Source organism: Cottoperca gobio, chromosome 13 (genome assembly GCF_900634415.1).
Source record: "Cottoperca gobio chromosome 13, fCotGob3.1, whole genome shotgun sequence".
In the NCBI taxonomy this organism is placed as follows: Eukaryota; Metazoa; Chordata; class Actinopteri; order Perciformes; family Bovichtidae; genus Cottoperca; species Cottoperca gobio.
Genome location: NC_041367.1, coordinates 1,193,762 through 1,215,199, shown reverse-complemented (window position 1 = coordinate 1,215,199; position 21,438 = coordinate 1,193,762). Strand labels below are relative to the sequence as shown.

The 21,438-nt window shown below is 44.8% G+C and overlaps 1 protein-coding gene across 1 annotated transcript in view; it reads left to right on the top strand.

Moving 5' to 3' along the window:
- The window catches only part of LOC115017836 (solute carrier family 12 member 9), a 56,870-nt gene extending 42,338 nt beyond the window's left edge, over window positions 1–14,532 (top strand). Inside the window, exons 10-13 of the mRNA XM_029446538.1 lie at window positions 1,878–2,070; window positions 11,380–11,554; window positions 12,617–12,763; window positions 13,202–14,532. Of these exons, the coding sequence (XP_029302398.1) occupies window positions 1,878–2,070; window positions 11,380–11,554; window positions 12,617–12,763; window positions 13,202–14,160 (1,474 nt within the window). The 3' untranslated portion in view covers window positions 14,161–14,532. The remainder of the gene's footprint in view (window positions 1–1,877; window positions 2,071–11,379; window positions 11,555–12,616; window positions 12,764–13,201) is intronic.
- The last annotated feature ends 6,906 nt before the right edge of the window (window positions 14,533–21,438 follow it).

The following is a 21,438-nucleotide window of genomic DNA, read 5'->3' as shown; positions in this document are numbered from 1 at the left end:
GTCAAATCCCTCTCAGTCTAAAGAGGGCTTGGGAAGAGCCTCTTCAGAGCAAGTTTATAACCCACATGTACTTAATATCAGAAAGTCCTTCAGTGTGTCTACAGATAGAGTCAGTAAGTTTGCATCGTAAAGGTCCAGACTGGTGCTACAAAATTCACTACCGAATCTTTTTATATCTCTGTCTTCAAGTGAGAACTACAACAGGATCAAATCAAGAGTTGGGCACGCGAGGGCACGCGAGGGCAAGGTGCGGCGTTATATTTCCGGGTTGTGCGTCTCGTGAAAGCTATATCTCAGGAACGCCTGAAGGTCATTTCCTCAAATTTGGCACAAAATCCACTTGGACTTAAAGATGAACTGATTTACATTCTGGTGGTCAAAGTTCAAGCTCTCTGTACTTGGACATATCTCAAGAATTCATACGCTAATTATGACAATAAAACACAAACTTCTAATAGGATAAAATGATGAGACATTTTGGACACAACTAGATGTAAACTTCCAACCTTGAGGCCGTAACTCCAGCTCTTTGGTTTGATTACCAAATCACTATCATATATCAGAGCCTTGTTTCATGGGACGTGTTTAGCCTAGCTTAGCACAAAGACTGTAAACAGGGGGAAAATGTTAGCCTAGCTTAGCACAAAGACTGTAAACTGGGGAAACTGTTAGCCTAGCTTAGCACAAACACTGTAAACAGGGAGAACTGTTAACCTAGCTTAGCACAAAGACTGTAAACAAGGGGAAACTGTTAGCCTAGCTTAGCACAAAGACTGTAAACAAGGGGAAACTGTTAGCCTAGCGCCTAGCTTAGCACAAAGACTGTAAACAAGGGGAAACTGTTAGCCTAGCGCCTAGCTTAGCACAAAGACTGTAAACAGGGGGAAACTGTCCATTGCCATGAATAACATGTGGTGTTGTGTTGACATCATCCACAAAGCTGCAGAAAATGTTTGCAGAGATATTTGACACATGACAGAACCTGATTTTATGTCTTCATAAGTGCTTTTATCTGCCTATAAGTTCAAGTCAGGACCAAACACATCAGACTTTTATTAGCAACAATGGACACACTTAAAAATAAGAGACAACATTGTTCTATTAGCACTGACTGTAATGTGAGATGAACCCTGAGAGGATCATTCTGTAGTTAACCTGCGCTCTCATTGTAGCATCTTCACTATTGTGTTTACTTTCCCCGCTCCCATCAACTTCGTTTACAGCAGGCAGCGAAAGTCTCTGATAAACAGCCGACAGATAAAGTTACAGAGCGGCTGCTGAACATAGTGCAGGACTTACAGTAGCAGCTGAAGAGCCCTGAACACGACGTGAAGGGAATATTAATGCTCTTCTGTCTGCTGTTCTAACACGATCGCCATATCAGCCTGATGAGCTGATAATACGTCACGTTGACAGTTTGTTGTGCTGCTCCCAAGTGTAAAAATCAATGTGAGGAGATTGTACTTATCAAGTTATGGTACAGGAACAGAATAACGCATTATACTAGTATAAGTCTTGAATATGGTGCCAGTGGTGATAAGTCCCCGGATGGGAGGAGGAATGTTTAATGCAGCGCGAGTAGAGCTGCAACCATTAGTTGATTGACAAAAATGTCAGAAAATTTTCTTTTCCTCTCAAGTATGGACATTTCCTGCTTTGTCTGTTTTATATCATATTAAAGTGACAAAACAAGACATTTAAAGACGTCATCTTAGACATTCTCACTATTTTCTGACATTTTATAGACAAACGATTAATCGATAATGAAAATAATCGTTGGTTGCAGCTCTCAGTGTGAGGGACTGTAGGTTTATAGATAAATAAATAAACAAGCATGGCTTCCACGATAACCTTTCCCTTTCCGGTCCTCTTCTTAGGCCCACCTTCCGATACTTCACGTGGCACACCTGCGTGTTGGGCATCGTGGGTTGTGCCGTCATGATGTTCCTGATCAACGCCATCTACGCCTCGGCCAGCATCGCCTTCATGCTGCTGCTGCTTCTGCTGATTCACTACCTCAGTCCCACCTCCAGCTGGGGCTACATCAGCCAGGCTCTCATCTTCCACCAGGTCTGACACACACACACACACACACACACACACACACACACACACACACACACACACACACACACACACTCAATACCGTCATGTCATTACTAGAGCAACTAAAATCTCATCCCCATAGCTTTACGAGAGCCAGACAGACGCGCACACACAAACATACAAACACACACACACTCACACACACACACACACACACACACACTCACACACATACACGATCTGTGCTGCCTCCCTCAGCCAAGCACTTTGCATCTAGCAGACAAACACTCACACATACACTAAACACTGCCTTGTCATTCCTACAGCAGCTATCTATCACATTTATATCAGGTCTACCAGAAACACACACACACACACACACACACACACACACACACACACACACACACAGCTTTACAGTACATCCAGCTCTTCGTGTCCTCTATCTGGCGAGCCTGTTGCTCTCAAGGAGAGGGGACACCGTTGCCAGGAGGGCCCGTTGCCGAGGGGAACTGTTGCCAAGGCTGCGGGCAGGGGTTACGAGGGGGGGCGGCGCGGGGGGGGGGGGGGGGTGGTTGGGTTTGCCAGCAGTTTGTCAGGAGGCAGAACATTATTACAACCACTTAACTTACTGAGCTTCTCCTCCTCGTCCTGCTCTCTGCTCGCAGTATCACAGTGTCACCCTGTGAGTTACTAAAGTGTCGAGTTTCATTATTCTTTCTTATTATTTAATGTTTATTTATTAGGGAGATGTTTTTCTTGTTGGAAAGTTAATGAAGTGACTAAAGAAGAGACACAAATAGACCACAAAGAGACGCAAAATAATAATAAATTGTTAAAAAAAATGTAAAAAGTGCTTCACAGTGAGTGAAAGATGAAATACATGAAGGGCAAAAATAATAAATTAAAATCCAATAAAATAAACAGACCACTCAGATGAAGTGTGATTTTAGGAGAGACTTTTAAGAAAACACTGACTCAGATGCCTCATTTCCTGGGGAGGGTCCTACCAGAGCCCCTGGGCCATGTACCCCTAAGTGTAAGCCTGGGAGACACAAAATGACTACAAAGAGACACAAAACGACTACAAAGAGACACGAAACGACTACAAAGAGACACAAAACGACTACAAAGAGACAAAGAGACACGAAACGACTACAAAGAGACACAAAACGACTACAAAGAGACACAAACTGACTACAAAGAGACACAAAACAACTACAAAGAGACACAAAACAACCACAAAGAGACACAAAACGACTACAAAGACACACAAACTGACTACAAAGACACAAAACAACTACAAAGAGACACAAAACAACTGCAAAGAGACACAAAACGACCACAAAGAGACACAAAACGACTACAATGACACACAAACTGACTACAAAGACACACAAAACAACTACAAAGAGACACAAAATGACTACAAAGAGACACAAAATGACTACAAAGAGACACAAAACGACCACAAAGAGACACAAACTGACTACAAAGAGAGACAAAACGACTACAAAGAGACACAAAACGACTACAAAGAGACACAAACTGACTACAAAGAGACACAAAACGACTACAAAGAGACACAAACTGACTACAAAGAGAGACAAAACGACCACAAAGAGACACAAACTGACCACAAGAGAGACAAAACGACTACAAAGAGACACAAAACGACTACAAAGAGACACAAACTGACTACAAAGAGACACAAAATGACTACAAAGAGACACAAAATGACTACAAAGAGAGACAAAACGACTACAAAGAGACACGAAACGACTACAAAGAGACACAAAATGACTACAAAGAGACACAAAACGACTACAAAGAGACACAAACTGACTACAGAGAGAGACGAAACGACTACAAAGAGACACGAAACGACTACAAAGAGACACAAACTGACTACAAAGAGACACAAAACGACTACAAAGAGACACAAAACGACTACAAAGAGACACGAAACGACTACAAAGAGACACAAAACGACTACAAAGAGACACAAACTGACTACAAAGAGACACAAAACGACTACAAAGAGAGACAAAACGACTACAAAGAGACACGAAACGACTACAAAGAGACACAAAATGACTACAAAGAGACACAAAACGACTACAAGAGACACAAACTGACTACAGAGAGAGACGAAACGACTACAAAGAGACACGAAACGACTACAAAGAGACACAAACTGACTACAAAGAGACACAAAACGACTACAAAGAGACACAAACTGACTACAAAGAGACACAAAACGACTACAAAGAGAGACAAATGACTACAAAGAGACACGAAACGACTACAAAGAGACACAAAACGACTACAAAAAGACACAAACTGACTACAAAGAGACACAAAACGACTACAAAGAGAGACAAAACGACTACAAAGAGACATGAAACGACTACAAAGAGACACAAACTGACTACATAGAGACATAAAACAACTACAAAGAGAGACAAAACGACTACAAAGAGACATGAAACGACTTCAAAGAGACACACACTGACTACAAAGAGACACAACATGACTACAAAGAGACACAAAACGACTACAAAGAGACACAAAACAACTACAAAGAGACACAAAACGACTACAAAGAGACACAAAACGACTACAAAGAGACAGAAACTGACTACAAAGAGACACAAAACAACTACAAAGAGACACAAAACGACCACAAAGAGACACAAAACGACCACAAAGAGACACACAACGACTACAAAGAGACACGAAACGACTACAACGAGACACAAAACGACTACAAAGAGACACAAACTGACTACAAAGAGACACAAAACAACTACAAAGAGACACAAAACAACTACAAAGAGACACAAAACGACCACAAAGAGACACACAACGACTACAAAGAGACACAAACTGACTACAAAGAGACACAAAACAACTACAAAGAGGACACAAAACGACTACAAAGAGACACAAAACGACTACAAAGAGACACAAACTGACTACAAAGAGACACAAAACAACTACAAAGAGACACAAAACAACCACAAAGAGACACAAAACGACTACAAAGACACACAAACTGACTACAAAGACACACAAAACAACTACAAAGAGACACAAAACAACTGCAAAGAGACACAAAACGACCACAAAGAGACACAAAACGACTACAATGACACACAAACTGACTACAAAGACACACAAAACAACTACAAAGAGACACAAAATGACTACAAAGAGACACAAAACGACTACAAAGAGACACGAAACGACTACAAAGAGACACAAAACAACTACAAAGAGACACAAAATGACTACAAAGAGACACAAAATGACTACAAAGAGACACAAAACGACTACAAAGAGACACAAACTGACTACAGAGAGAGACGAAACGACTACAAAGAGACACAAACTGACTACAAAGAGACACAAAACGACTACAAAGAGACACGAAACGACTACAAAGAGACACAAAACGACTACAAAGAGACACAAAACGACTACAAAGAGACACAAAATGACTACAAAGAGACACAAAACGACCACAAAGAGACACACAACGACTACAAAGAGACACGAAACGACTACAACGAGACACAAAACGACTACAAAGAGACACAAACTGACTACAAAGAGACACAAAACAACTACAAAGAGACACAAAACAACTACAAAGAGACACAAAACGACCACAAAGAGACACACAACGACTACAAAGAGACACAAACTGACTACAAAGAGACACAAAATGACTACAAAGAGACACAAAACGACTACAAAGAGACACAAAACGACTACAAAGAGACACAAACTGACTACAAAGAGACACAAAACAACTACAAAGAGACACAAAACAACCACAAAGAGACACAAAACGACTACAAAGACACACAAACTGACTACAAAGACACACAAAACAACTGCAAAGAGACACAAAACGACCACAAAGAGACACAAAACGACTACAATGACACACAAACTGACTACAAAGACACACAAAACAACTACAAAGAGACACAAAATGACTACAAAGAGACACAAAACGACCACAAAGAGACACAAACTGACTACAAAGAGAGACAAAACGACTACAAAGAGACACAAAACGACTACAAAGAGACACAAACTGACTACAAAGAGACACAAAACGACTACAAAGAGACACAAACTGACTACAAAGAGAGACGAAACGACTACAAAGAGACACAAAACAACTACAAAGAGACACAAAATGACTACAAAGAGACACAAAATGACTACAAAGAGACACAAAACGACTACAAAGAGACACAAACTGACTACAGAGAGAGACGAAACGACTACAAAGAGACACGAAACGACTACAAAGAGACACAAACTGACTACAAAGAGACACAAAACGACTACAAAGAGACACGAAACGACTACAAAGAGACACAAAACGACTACAAAGAGACACAAAACGACTACAAAGAGAGACAAAACGACCACAAAGAGACACAAACTGACTACAAAGAGAGACAAAACGACTACAAAGAGACACAAAACGACTACAAAGAGACACAAACTGACTACAAAGAGACACAAAACGACTACAAAGAGACACAAACTGACTACAAAGAGAGACGAAACGACTACAAAGAGACACAAAACGACCACAAAGAGACACAAACTGACCACAAAGAGAGACAAAATGACTACAAAGAGACACAAACTGACTACAAAGAGAGACAAAACGACTACAAAGAGACACGAAACGACTACAAAGAGACACAAAACAACTACAAAGAGACACAAAATGACTACAAAGAGACACAAAATGACTACAAAGAGACACAAAACGACTACAAAGAGACACAAACTGACTACAGAGAGAGACGAAACGACTACAAAGAGACACGAAACGACTACAAAGAGACACAAACTGACTACAAAGAGACACAAAATGACTACAAAGAGACACGAAACGACTACAAAGAGACACAAAACGACTACAAAGAGACACAAAACGACTACAAAGAGAGACAAAACGACTACAAAGAGACACGAAACGACTACAAAGAGACACAAAATGACTACAAAGAGACACAAAACGACTACAAAGAGACACAAACTGACTACAAAGAGACACAAAACGACTACAAAGAGAGACAAATGACTACAAAGAGACACGAAACGACTACAATGAGAGACAAAACGACTACAAAGAGAGACAAAACGACTACAAAGAGACACAAACTGACTACAAAGAGACACGAAACGACTACAAAGAGAGACAAAACGACTACAAAGAGACACAAACTGACTACAAAGAGACACAAAACGACTACAAAGAGAGACAAATGACTACAAAGAGACACGAAACGACTACAAAGAGAGACAAAACGACTACAAAGAGACACAAAACGACTACAAAGAGACACAAACTGACTACAAAGAGACACAAAACGACTACAAAGAGAGACAAAACGACTACAAAGAGAGACAAAATGACTACAAAGAGACACGAAACGACTACAAAGAGACACAAACTGACTACAAAGAGACACAAAACGACTACAAAGAGACACAAACTGACTACAAAGAGACACAAAACGACTACAAAGAGAGACAAATGACTACAAAGAGACACGAAACGACTACAAAGAGACACAAAACGACTACAAAGAGACACAAACTGACTACAAAGAGACACAAAACGACTTCAAAGAGAGACAAAACGACTACAAAGAGACATGAAACGACTACAAAGAGACACAAACTGACTACATAGAGACATAAAACAACTACAAAGAGAGACAAAACGACTACAAAGAGACATGAAACGACTTCAAAGAGACACACACTGACTACAAAGAGACACAACATGACTACAAAGAGACACAAAACGACTACAAAGAGACACAAAACAACTACAAAGAGACACAAAACGACTACAAAGAGACACAAACTGACTACAAAGAGACACAAAACGACTACAAAGAGAGACAAAACGACCACAAAGAGACACAAACTGACTACAAAGAGAGACAAAACGACTACAAAGAGACACAAAACGACTACAAAGAGACACAAACTGACTACAAAGAGACACAAAACGACTACAAAGAGACACAAACTGACTACAAAGAGAGACGAAACGACTACAAAGAGACACAAACGACCACAAAGAGACACAAACTGACCACAAAGAGAGACAAAATGACTACAAAGAGACACAAACTGACTACAAAGAGAGACAAAACGACTACAAAGAGACACGAAACGACTACAAAGAGACACAAAACAACTACAAAGAGACACAAAATGACTACAAAGAGACACAAAATGACTACAAAGAGACACAAAACGACTACAAAGAGACACAAACTGACTACAGAGAGAGACGAAACGACTACAAAGAGACACGAAACGACTACAAAGAGACACAAACTGACTACAAAGAGACACAAAATGACTACAAAGAGACACGAAACGACTACAAAGAGACACAAAACGACTACAAAGAGACACAAAACGACTACAAAGAGAGACAAAACGACTACAAAGAGACACGAAACGACTACAAAGAGACACAAAATGACTACAAAGAGACACAAAACGACTACAAAGAGACACAAACTGACTACAAAGAGACACAAAACGACTACAAAGAGAGACAAATGACTACAAAGAGACACGAAACGACTACAATGAGAGACAAAACGACTACAAAGAGAGACAAAACGACTACAAAGAGACACAAACTGACTACAAAGAGACACGAAACGACTACAAAGAGAGACAAAACGACTACAAAGAGACACAAACTGACTACAAAGAGACACAAAACGACTACAAAGAGAGACAAATGACTACAAAGAGACACGAAACGACTACAAAGAGAGACAAAACGACTACAAAGAGACACAAAACGACTACAAAGAGACACAAACTGACTACAAAGAGACACAAAACGACTACAAAGAGAGACAAAACGACTACAAAGAGAGACAAAATGACTACAAAGAGACACGAAACGACTACAAAGAGACACAAACTGACTACAAAGAGACACAAAACGACTACAAAGAGACACAAACTGACTACAAAGAGACACAAAACGACTACAAAGAGAGACAAATGACTACAAAGAGACACGAAACGACTACAAAGAGACACAAAACGACTACAAAGAGACACAAACTGACTACAAAGAGACACAAAACGACTTCAAAGAGAGACAAAACGACTACAAAGAGACATGAAACGACTACAAAGAGACACAAACTGACTACATAGAGACATAAAACAACTACAAAGAGAGACAAAACGACTACAAAGAGACATGAAACGACTTCAAAGAGACACACACTGACTACAAAGAGACACAACATGACTACAAAGAGACACAAAACGACTACAAAGAGACACAAAACAACTACAAAGAGACACAAAACGACTACAAAGAGACACAAACTGACTACAAAGAGACACAAAACAACTACAAAGAGACACAAAACAACTACAAAGAGACACAAAACGACCACAAAGAGACACACAACGACTACAAAGAGACACAAACTGACTACAAAGAGACACAAAAGAACTACAAAGAGACACAAAAGAACTACAAAGAGACACAAAACGACCACAAAGAGACACAAAACGACTACAAAGAGACACAAAACAAGCACACAAGTGTGAATGTCTCCTTCAGTCAGGGTGTGTTGCTCCTATGAATGGGGGGGGGGGGGGTTCTTTTAGGTCTTTTAGAAGTCTGTTCGGGATTCTCGTCTCATAATCTGTCCATGGCTTTAGGCCAGTTGAGTTACAAAGAGCCGCAATAAAAGGGTATTATTTCATATTATAATATTTCAAGTTGTTTATTTGGCATTTATTAATTACACTGAATAAACAATGTGACTTTTATAATGAACACTTTATTATTGCCATCAGGGCTTTAAAACGCATTTTTAATAATTTTACAAATGTGCCTTCTATCTTTAAAGATAGTCTAACCCCCCCGCCCTCCCCTGGCAGGCAGCCCAGTCCGGTTTAAACGTCTGCACTAATAGGCTTGAGCAGGAGAAGTGAGTGCATGTACATACCTCATACATGTTCCTGCCCCTCCAGCGGCGGCCGGTGTGGCTCGGCGCCAACCGGGTGACATTGAAGCAGAAACAGGAGACACAAACAGCTCGCTACAGAAAACCCAGCGCGAGATAAGAGGCGGCCGACAGCGATGTTTAGGAGAGAAAGAGAAGGAAGAAGAGACAGAAGTGAGGCAGGACGATGGTATCATGGGAGGGAAAGATAGAGACAGAATATAAGCAGGAAGAGGTGAGTGATCGGGAAGCTAAGTGATGGATGAGACTGAAGCCACAGAGAAATGATGATAGTCTGATGGATGACAAGACAGGGGGAAATGGAGAGATAAAGAGAGACGGATGATTAGATGAGTGGAGGCAGTTGGACTTCGCCTCTGGGGCCTCGTTTTTTTCAGTTTTTACGGCAATTACCGGACGGGAGCATGAAAACAGTTCTGGTGATTATGATGGTAATAATGTTGGAAATGGTGGCATCTTCATGTTTGATTGATGGCTGTATAGACACACACAGCGTCAGGACCTTGAACTCTTTCTAAGTCATCATCTGGTTCTTTTCTAAGTGGAGATGCAGCACCAGAGGACTGTTGTTCTTGCATCTGTCCTATAACTTCACGTCATTACCTCGAGTCTATTAAACACACTCTTAAAGGCCTTTAGAAGAAAGTCATTTTAAAGTATTTCTAGTCCTTCTCAGATGGTGCGCTTCCATTGAAGGGGTGTTTCTCACATGAAGAAAAACAAGGATTTGCTTTAATTGGCTTGTGCTTTAGACTCCACTTCCCCCATCTGTTCTAAATGTGATGTGATTGGTTGATCTCATTCCCGCTGTGCTCGCATCAGAGAGGACTTTCTCTCCTTTCTCGCAACACCAACACAGTGTTCCTGACTCCACGTTAGGGAGCACTCAGGAGTCTCAAACACAGAGCAGCTTTAACATGGCCGACATGTCGTCACTCAGCTAATGGTCATTAATTCCAATGAGGGTATAAATGAAGTGTTAATTATTCCGAGTACTGTGTAGGTTCAGATGTAATGTTTGGTTCCACTTGGTTACATTTCCTCGATGGTACCTTGATGGCACCTTCTCAACACACTGAGAATGTACGCATGCAAATACAATCTGCAGTCTCATGTCCGTATAAGATGTTGATGAGAGATTTCATTAGTTTGTACATAAGAGAAGTAAAACAGCACATGCATACATATAAGATGGAGGTAAACACACGCAGGAGTCAGGGACTTAAAGACACAACCCTCATCCTCATTCTCTCGTCTCCTATAGGTGCGTAAGTACCTGCTGATGCTGGACGTGAGGAAGGACCACGTCAAGTTCTGGAGGCCTCAGGTCCTGCTGATGGTGTCCAACCCTCGCAGCAGTGTGGGCCTCATCAGATTCATCAACGACATCAAGAAGAGCGGCCTCTACGTGCTGGGACACGTCCAGCTTGGAGATCTCGGTAAGGACGCAGTGTCTCAATGCTCCCTGTTACGACACGTTGACTGTCACGACGCTGGGAATCTTACTTTGAAACATTCTGATGAATCTGTCGGCTCTCTCGTGCACCATCAGGAAACCAGACAGCGTTGACTTCCAAAGTTATTCGGCATGACAACATCGAGCCATCAGGAGCACTTGAAGATGTAATTCTTCACAATTTCTCATGTCATCCTGCACAGTGTGAAATCAAGACTATAAATTATGAGCAAAACAAATCAGGGATGGTAATGGGACGTCGTGTTTGGATAATTTAACTTAATTTAATTATTATGATACTTTGAAGCAGCAATGACAAAACTAATAACTTAGTAAAGTGTCTTCATTCAGGACCAGTTCTAAATACCTGTCAGGTATCTTCCAACATATTAAAGTATAAGGATTAGCAAGATGCCTCCCTGTTTCACAGAGAGCAGTGCATCGTGGGCCTTTTCAGCATGCCAGACCTTTCTCCGGGACATCAGCTCATCTACTGCTGGTTTATTACGAGCGAAGTAATCGCGCTCACAAAGCTCTGGAGGCGTCTTTCTGCGGACACACACTGGCAGAGTTTAAAGCAGCAGGTCATTGAGTGTTTCCTTTGTCTTCTGAGGATGTTCTAAGGGGGGGGGGTTCCTGTGTTGATGGAGGACCGGCCCTGAATGTTCACGATCCAAATCCTCTCGAGTGTTTCGCAGTTGAAAAAAATGATATGTTCATTATCCACGAAGAGCCCTTCTCTCAGTTTGACTGCTGATGAGGCTGCAGAAGCATGAAGGAGCCATTCATTGACATAATTACATTGAAGAGGAGTTTGTTTCTGAGGACTCCCATCGCCCCCCCAATGGGTTTTAACTCCATCCATTTCGGATCTCACTTGTCTCGCATCTGTTTGCATGAAAGCCGAATACAAAGAAGGAATTGTGTAACTTGCAGATGCTCTCCACATACATATTGATGTTTAGTCTTCACCTGCCTGGATGTTTCTCTGACTCCCAGCTTTAGTTCTCACCTCAGACCTTTTTGTTTTCTCCCGCCCTCCCAGACACGTTACCATCAGACCCTCTGCAGTCCCAGTATGACTCCTGGTTGTCCCTGGTGGACCAACTAAACATCAAATCTTTTGTCAACATGACATTGGCCAATTCTGTGCGGCACGGGGTCCAACATCTGCTCTTCATCTCTGGACTGGGTCAGTGTCACCGTCACCCTCACATTGGGAAGCCTGCCTTCATATCTGGGGATTTTTGTATTTTATAAGTACTACAATTATAATCAAAGCCACTTCTACATTTCGATTATTTTATGTGATTATAGCATTTTTCAACTGATACTGTCGGCATGATTTGTTCTTGGCCTGTTCATCTCACTGAACATTTTCATTTTGCATTGATATTGTGAGAATCCAGCTGCTGTGCAAAGTAACATTATTAGTGCCATATAAAGACATTTCAAAACATGTTAAGACATGAAACTATTTCAGATGTTAAACCTTAAGCACATTTTGACTTTCTAGTTTATGTATTTCTACTTGTTTCCAGGTATGTTTGCTACAGCTGGTTTCTTTCTCTCACTGTAGTTTTAGTCTTTTTAACGGTTCCATCACTTCCCCTCCTTCCTGTCTCTTCAGGTGGGATGCGTCCTAACATCCTCGTCCTGGGTTTCTATGACGACTGTCTTCCAAAGGACAAGCTGATTGACCCGTCGCTCTCTACCTGCCAGTCCCCAGATCCCTCGGGCTCCTTGCAGGAGTTCGAGCAACAACCCCCTCTCTTCCACTTTGCCTCGTTGCGGGGGTCCAGCGACAGGCAGGATTGCGGCGAATTTGGGGACGGGAAGGTTCTCGGACCCCAGGAGTATGTAGCGATCATCGCCGACGCCATGAAGATGCTAAAGAATGTGGTGCTGGCCCGATACTTCAACAACTTTGACCGAGCTCAGGTCCTCTCGCCGCCCTCCTCCTCTCCGGGCAAGGGAGCTGTGTACGTAGACGTCTGGCCGGTCAACCTCCTGCGTCCAGACAGCTCTAGCTACGTCGATACCTGCTCTCTGTTCCTGCTGCAGCTCGCCTGCATCCTCAACATGGTGAGAGCGTGGCGCAAAGCTACGCTGCGTCTCTTCCTGTGTGTGGAGGAAGGACGAAGCGTGAGAGGCTCAGAGGAGAAGCTGGGCCAGCTGCTGAAGGAGCTCAGAATCAAAGCTCAGGTGTACACCGTGCCCTGGGACGAGCAGGTGGCGCTACACTGGCAGCGCCAAGGCGAGTGGGCCAAGAGGAATCCATCACAATCCCCTGATACCATCAAAGAAGAGAAGAAGACAGCAGAGGAGGAAGAGAACGATGAGGACTACGTTAATAGCTTCCCGAGCAACGCCACGCGCCTGTCTGACGACTACCTGTCAGCTGTCAACAAGCTGATCCTGGACCCGGCCCGGCCCACCCCCGCTGTGCGCTTCCTGTACTTGCCCCGCCCCCCAGCTGACACCCGCCGCTACACCACCTACTTACACCAGCTGGAGCTGCTGACTCAGGACCTGGGCCCCACGCTGCTCATCCACGGTGTCACGCCGGTCATCACCACTGACCTCTGACCTGTCTCCTGCCTGACGTAGGTTCTGTCTGGAGGTGTGCGGACCTGCAGCATCACTGCTGACCTCAGCTCTGACCTCAGCTCTGACACACAGGAACCAGCCTTTGAAATCTGACCCAGACAGTGATGTAACTGATCCCACCTGCACTGCCTCGCTCAATGTCTCCATAGACATACCCTATTTCAGAATATCAAATGAAGTTGGATATTATATATGGATGTTTGTGTTCTCAGGCTTCATGATTTTAAACTCCCGTTTCAAATGTTACCAGCTGTTATCAGGGGTCATCGCTGACGGGCCAAACTGCACCTACTATGTTTTAAAAGTAAAAGTCAAACTTAAAAAATAAACTTAAAGCTGAATGAAATGTAACTTTGAACATAAACAAAACAAGTGCTTCAGGTAAAAGTCCAACTTCTTTAGCTTTATGACACGAACACAAGTCCTGTGTTACCTCCACCCTTCTTTATACTTCTTTACTCCTTTCATAACTACTGCATTATCTAGAGTTCAGTATCTTCTACTTATATTCCTTTAGGCGATCAAGCGTGTGAAGAGAAGGTCCTACTCGTTGAAGCAGCAGCAGCGTCTTTAAATCAGATGATAACGACCATTTAATCAGCTGACGACAATCAAACCGCTTGATTTTAAACTATTACGTCAACCTTGTTGCAACTGAAGCGTGAAACAATCAGACTGATTAAATGAACGCAAGTAAAGTTACCAGACGAACGTACAACGTGCCACACACGAGCAGAATCTAATGTTCTGCTTCACTGGGGAAGATTCGGACCCCGTCGGTACCGTCTCCGTCTATATCTACGAGACAGCGAGCCGTCTCCTCCTGATCCTCTTCATATGTTTTCTTGCTGCTCAAATTCCTTAAAATGACCATTCCATATGTCTTCAGATCAAAGGTTCCTCGCTAGTTATAGAGCTGAAGTTTGGACCCGGTCCAGCCCCGACAGAAAGTTGGACCGTGTTACACCTCAGAGCCGTCATCTGCAGGAAATCTGCTTTTTCCATTTCAGCTCGGAACAAAGGAAACAGTTAATAGGACTGTGACGGCAGCGCTGCTAGAGAAGTCTTCACACGCTCCTCTCTTTCTAATGCACTTGTGTCTTTCTTCCACAGAACTGCAGGTTGTGCAGCAAAATGTTTACAGCCAATAACTACTGTGATTATACACAACGTTGATTTAAAATGTGTCTTAGATTAATAATTTACTAACAACGTTGCATCACCAGCCTCGATGCCTGAATACATTTCAATATTTGCCTTAACTCAAAGTATTTGTCACGTTTAAAGTGAGCCGATGTAACTTCTGCTCGACAGACAGCGTAGCGGTGGCACAAAGAAGACTGTACAGTTGGTACAGCAGTGTCTGGATGCTAACAGTAGCTAACAGCTAACAAGAAGCTGCTGGTCGTACCAGACAGTAAAGCTTTAACAACAGCACGCTGAGTTTACTGAGTCTTATTGCATTAATACTTGTCATCTGTAACAAGAATAATGTGATATTTCTTCTGTCAAAAGCTGCGTAGTCTCTCTTTAAACATCACGTGTTACTGAGTGGCAGATAGTATTTCCATTCCTGAACACATTGATGAATCTACTTCCTGTCGCAGGTTCATTGTGAAGAAGAAGTTCTTTTTTTATTAATTCATTTTTTAATTAATGACAATCTGTCGTTCACATTTGAAGAAATGCTGGTACTTGGATTTGGACTCATCTTGATGAGATATATGTTTACTTGTGGACCAACTGGACCGTCCTGTTTGCACAGACGGGTTCTTGTTCGGACGCTCGACAAACCACTGACACGACATTTCTTCAAATCTGAGTCCTGGATTCGTGCTCTTGCACTCAAAAAAATCAGTGGTTGGAGATGAAATGTCCAGTGTTTGAATCATATATATATATATATATATATATATATATATATATATATATATATATATATATATATATATATATATTACTAGATGGAAACTGATATGACTGAAAACAATAAAAAGTTTGTATTACATGTCTTTGTTTTGTGCTTCCTCAGGAGATTGTTTGTGAAAGCCAGATCAAACCTAAGCAGCGCTCTGGGTGCACAGACGTTGTTTCATTTCAGCTGAAGCCCAGTTTGTGTCTCGGTGGGGGGGGGGGGTTCTGTGTCGGCTGCACTTGTTTGTTTGAGGTAAACTTTGGGAATAGGCGGTGAGATAGTTTTGCAGTGAGGACAGAGAGATACTGGAGGGTGCCAGCCAGCCAAATTACCTTGTCCTCCAGTCAGCCTCGCCGCCAACCAGGCAGAAATGGATTCCATTTCCGCTCCGAGGTGAACAACAGATTGGAGGAATAAACCCAAATAACCATCGATATCTGTTCAGGAGGAGGGAGGCTGACATTTATCACTGCGAGACAGCCCGGCTCTCAGAGGACACGGTGTGTCTGTGAGAGCGAGAAGAACGAGCAGGACTCTGTTTTTAGATGCGTTTGCGTTTTATTCAATACTTCTATGGAAATGAAGGCATTTTGATGGCAGACTGCACCGCCCATAGGAACACTGCACCGCCCATAGGAACACTGCACCGCCCATAGGAACACTGCACCGCCCATAGGAACACTACACCGCCCATAGGAACACTGCACCGCCCATAGGAACACTGCACTGCACCGCCCATAGGAACGCTGCACCGCCCATAGGAACACTGCACCGCCATAGGAACACTACACCGCCCATAGGAACACTGCACTGCACCGCCCATAGGAACACTGCACCGCCCATAGGAACACTACACCGCCCATAGGAACACTGCACTGCACCGCCCATAGGAACACTGCACCGCCCATAGGAACACTACACCGCCCATAGGAACACTGCACCGCCCATAGGAACACTGCACCGCCCATAGGAACACTACACCGCCCATAGGAACACTGCACCGCCCATAGGAACACTGCACTGCACCGCCCATAGGAACACTGCACCGCCCATAGGAACACTACACCGCCCATAGGAACACTGCACCGCCCATAGGAACACTGCACTGCACCGCCCATAGGAACACTGCCACTGCCCATAGGAACACTACACCGCCCATAGGAACACTGCACTGCACCGCCCATAGGAACACTGCACCGCCCATAGGAACACTGCACCGCCCATAGGAACACTACACCGCCCATAGGAACACTACACCGCCCATAGGAACACTGCACCGCCATAGGAACACTGCACTGCACCGCCCATAGGAACACTGCACCGCCCATAGGAACACTACACCGCCCATAGGAACACTGCACCGCCCATAGGAACACTGCACTACACCGCCCATAGGAACACTGCACCGCCCATAGGAACACTGCACCGCCCATAGGAAAACTACACCGCCCATAGGAACACTACACCGCCCATAGGAACACTGCACCGCCCATAGGAACACTGCACTGCACCGCCCATAGGAACGCTGCACCGCCCATAGGAACACTGCACCGCCCATAGGAACACTACACCGCCCATAGGAACACTGCACTGCACCGCCCATAGGAACACTGCACCGCCCATAGGAACACTACACCGCCCATAGGAACACTGCACTGCACCGCCCATAGGAACACTGCACCGCCCATAGGAACACTACACCGCCCATAGGAACACTGCACCGCCCATAGGAACACTGCACCGCCCATAGGAACACTACACCGCCCATAGGAACACTGCACCGCCCATAGGAACACTGCACTGCACCGCCCATAGGAACACTGCACCGCCCATAGGAACACTACACCGCCCATAGGAACACTGCACCGCCCATAGGAACACTGCACTGCACCGCCCATAGGAACACTGCACTGCCCATAGGAACACTACACCGCCCATAGGAACACTGCACTGCACCGCCCATAGGAACACTGCACCGCCCATAGGAACACTGCACCGCCCATAGGAACACTACACCGCCCATAGGAACACTACACCGCCCATAGGAACACTGCACCGCCCATAGGAACACTGCACTGCACCGCCCATAGGAACACTGCACCGCCCATAGGAACACTACACCGCCCATAGGAACACTGCACCGCCCATAGGAACACTGCACTACACCGCCCATAGGAACACTGCACCGCCCATAGGAACACTGCACCGCCCATAGGAAAACTACACCGCCCATAGGAACACTACACCGCCCATAGGAACACTGCCACCGCCCATAGGAAAACTACACCGCCCATAGGAACACTGCACCGCCCATAGGAACACTACACCGCCCATAGGAACACTGCACCGCCCATAGGAACACTACACCGCCCATAGGAACACTGCACCGCCCATAGGAAAACTACACCGCCCATAGGAACACTACACCGCCCATAGGAACACTGCACCGCCCATAGGAAAACTACACCGCCCATAGGAACACTGCACCGCCCATAGGAACACTACACCGCCCATAGGAACCACTGCACCGCCCATAGGAACACTGCACCGCCCATAGGAAAACTACACCGCCCATAGGAACACTACACCGCCCATAGGAACACTGCACCGCCCATAGGAAAACTACACCGCCCATAGGAACAACTGCACCGCCCATAGGAACACTACACCGCCATAGGAACACTGCACCGCCCATAGGAAAACTACACCGCCCATAGGAACACTGCACTGCACCGCCCATAGGAACGCTGCACCGCCCATAGGAACACTGCACCGCCCATAGGAACACTACACCGCCCATAGGAACACTGCACTGCACCGCCCATAGGAACACTGCACCGCCCATAGGAACACTACACCGCCCATAGGAACACTGCACTGCACCGCCCATAGGAACACTGCACCGCCCATAGGAACACTACACCGCCCATAGGAACACTGCACCGCCCATAGGAACACTGCACCGCCCATAGGAACACTACACCGCCCATAGGAACACTGCACCGCCCATAGGAACACTGCACTGCACCGCCCATAGGAACACTGCACCGCCCATAGGAACACTACACCGCCCATAGGAACACTGCAACCGCCCATAGGAACACTGCCACTGCACCGCCCATAGGAACACTGCACTGCCCATAGGAACACTACACCGCCCATAGGAACACTGCACTGCACCGCCCATAGGAACACTGCACCGCCCATAGGAACACTGCACCGCCCATAGGAACACTACACCGCCCATAGGAACACTACACCGCCCATAGGAACACTGCACCGCCCATAGGAACACTGCACTGCACCGCCCATAGGAACACTGCACCGCCCATAGGAACACTACACCGCCCATAGGAACACTGCACCGCCCATAGGAACACTGCACTACACCGCCCATAGGAACACTGCACCGCCCATAGGAACACTACACCGCCCATAGGAACACTGCACCGCCCATAGGAAAACTACACCGCCCATAGGAACACTACACCGCCCATAGGAACACTGCACCGCCCATAGGAAAACTACACCGCCCATAGGAACACTGCACCGCCCATAGGAACACTGCACCGCCCATAGGAACACTACACCGCCCATAGGAACACTGCACCGCCCATAGGAAAACTACACCGCCCATAGGAACACTACACCGCCCATAGGAACACTGCACCGCCCATAGGAACACTGCACCGCCCATAGGAACACTACACCGCCCATAGGAACACTGCACCGCCCATAGGAACACTGCACCGCCCATAGGAAAACTACACCGCCCATAGGAACACTACACCGCCCATAGGAACACTGCACCGCCCATAGGAAAACTACACCGCCCATAGGAACACTGCACCGCCCATAGGAACACTACACCGCCCATAGGAACACTGCACCGCCCATAGGAAAACTACACCGCCCATAGGAACACTGCACCGCCCATAGGAACACTGCACCGCCCATAGGAACACTACACCGCCCATAGGAACACTACGCACCGCCCATAGGAACACTACACCGCCCATAGGAACACTGCACCGCCCATAGGAACACTGCAGTGACGGTGTAGTGTACAGCACATGCTCAGTCCAGCCTGGACTTCAGCCACGTGTTTGGTTTGTGTTGTGTTTTGTTGACACGGTTCCTGCAGCTGCTTGTGCTGCATTGGCTCATGTGGTCGACCAATCACAGCACTCGTTACACTCAAACTTCCTGCTGTGCCTTAAAACTGCTGAAATACGATGGTTCCTAGTTCTTACTGTGCAGACGCAATAACAAGAAGGATTCTTCTGGTCCCAAAACGATATTCATCTCAAAACTGCTGACCAAAGCAAACACTAAATATTAGCAATGATTTGTTGATCTGTGGTTTTGTATTTAAGTAGATTAAATATTCTACTTTTAGTACATTAATCTAATAAAGTCTTTAATTCTGTCGACTCTCACACTAGAGACTTAAAATATATACTATATTGAATAAATATAATAATACAATATCCATAGTTGCCACTTACAGTTGTTCCCGTGTGTTTCTGCTGCTCCTCACCTCAACCACAACTGTGACACTAACCCCCCCCCGAACACTTCAGTCTGCAGATCTGCACTTTGCATTCAAAGAGTTTCGCTTTTTAAAAACAAAACAGCTGCAGGTTACAAATAGAGAAGGTGACAGGAAGGAAGGAAGGAGGGTGCCCCCCCCCCAGGGGTTTTCCTAAGTGTGCGTGAGTGGAACAAAATCAAAGATGGAGACTGAACACTCTGCAAACTTGTCACTTCCACCGTGTGTCATCGCCCTAACCGGGACACACACACACACACACACACTCCATCACGCTTCTCCTCTCTGCGTCTCCACTTAACTGTACATGACACTCAGACTGCCAGTCATCAGATGGAGGGGAGGACGGTGGGGTGTCGGGGAGGATTTGGTCACACCGACACCCAGATTTGATTACTACTTTAGGATTTCGGAGTCCAAACAGACCGCTGGCTTTTCCTACCAATCGTGTGTGTGTGTGTGTGTGTGTGTGTGTGTGTGTGTGTGTACATTGAGATTACAGTCCGAGTGAGAACAGCTGTGATTGCACTGCATGTTTTCAGCTTCATGGCACGATGAGTTTCTACATGTAAGTCTGTTAACGCGATGATAACAATCTGAAGAGCACCGAGTGCAGACATGTGAGGAGCGTCTCCATGTTCTCAGGAAGTGTTCGGTGTTCGACCTGCGGAGAGAATGACAAACCTCAAAGACACATATTGAATTTAATAATCTAGAATGAAGTATAAAAACGTCCTGAATTAATCTTTCAAAAGTCTTAAAAATGCTAAAACAGGAAGTCATATTGTAA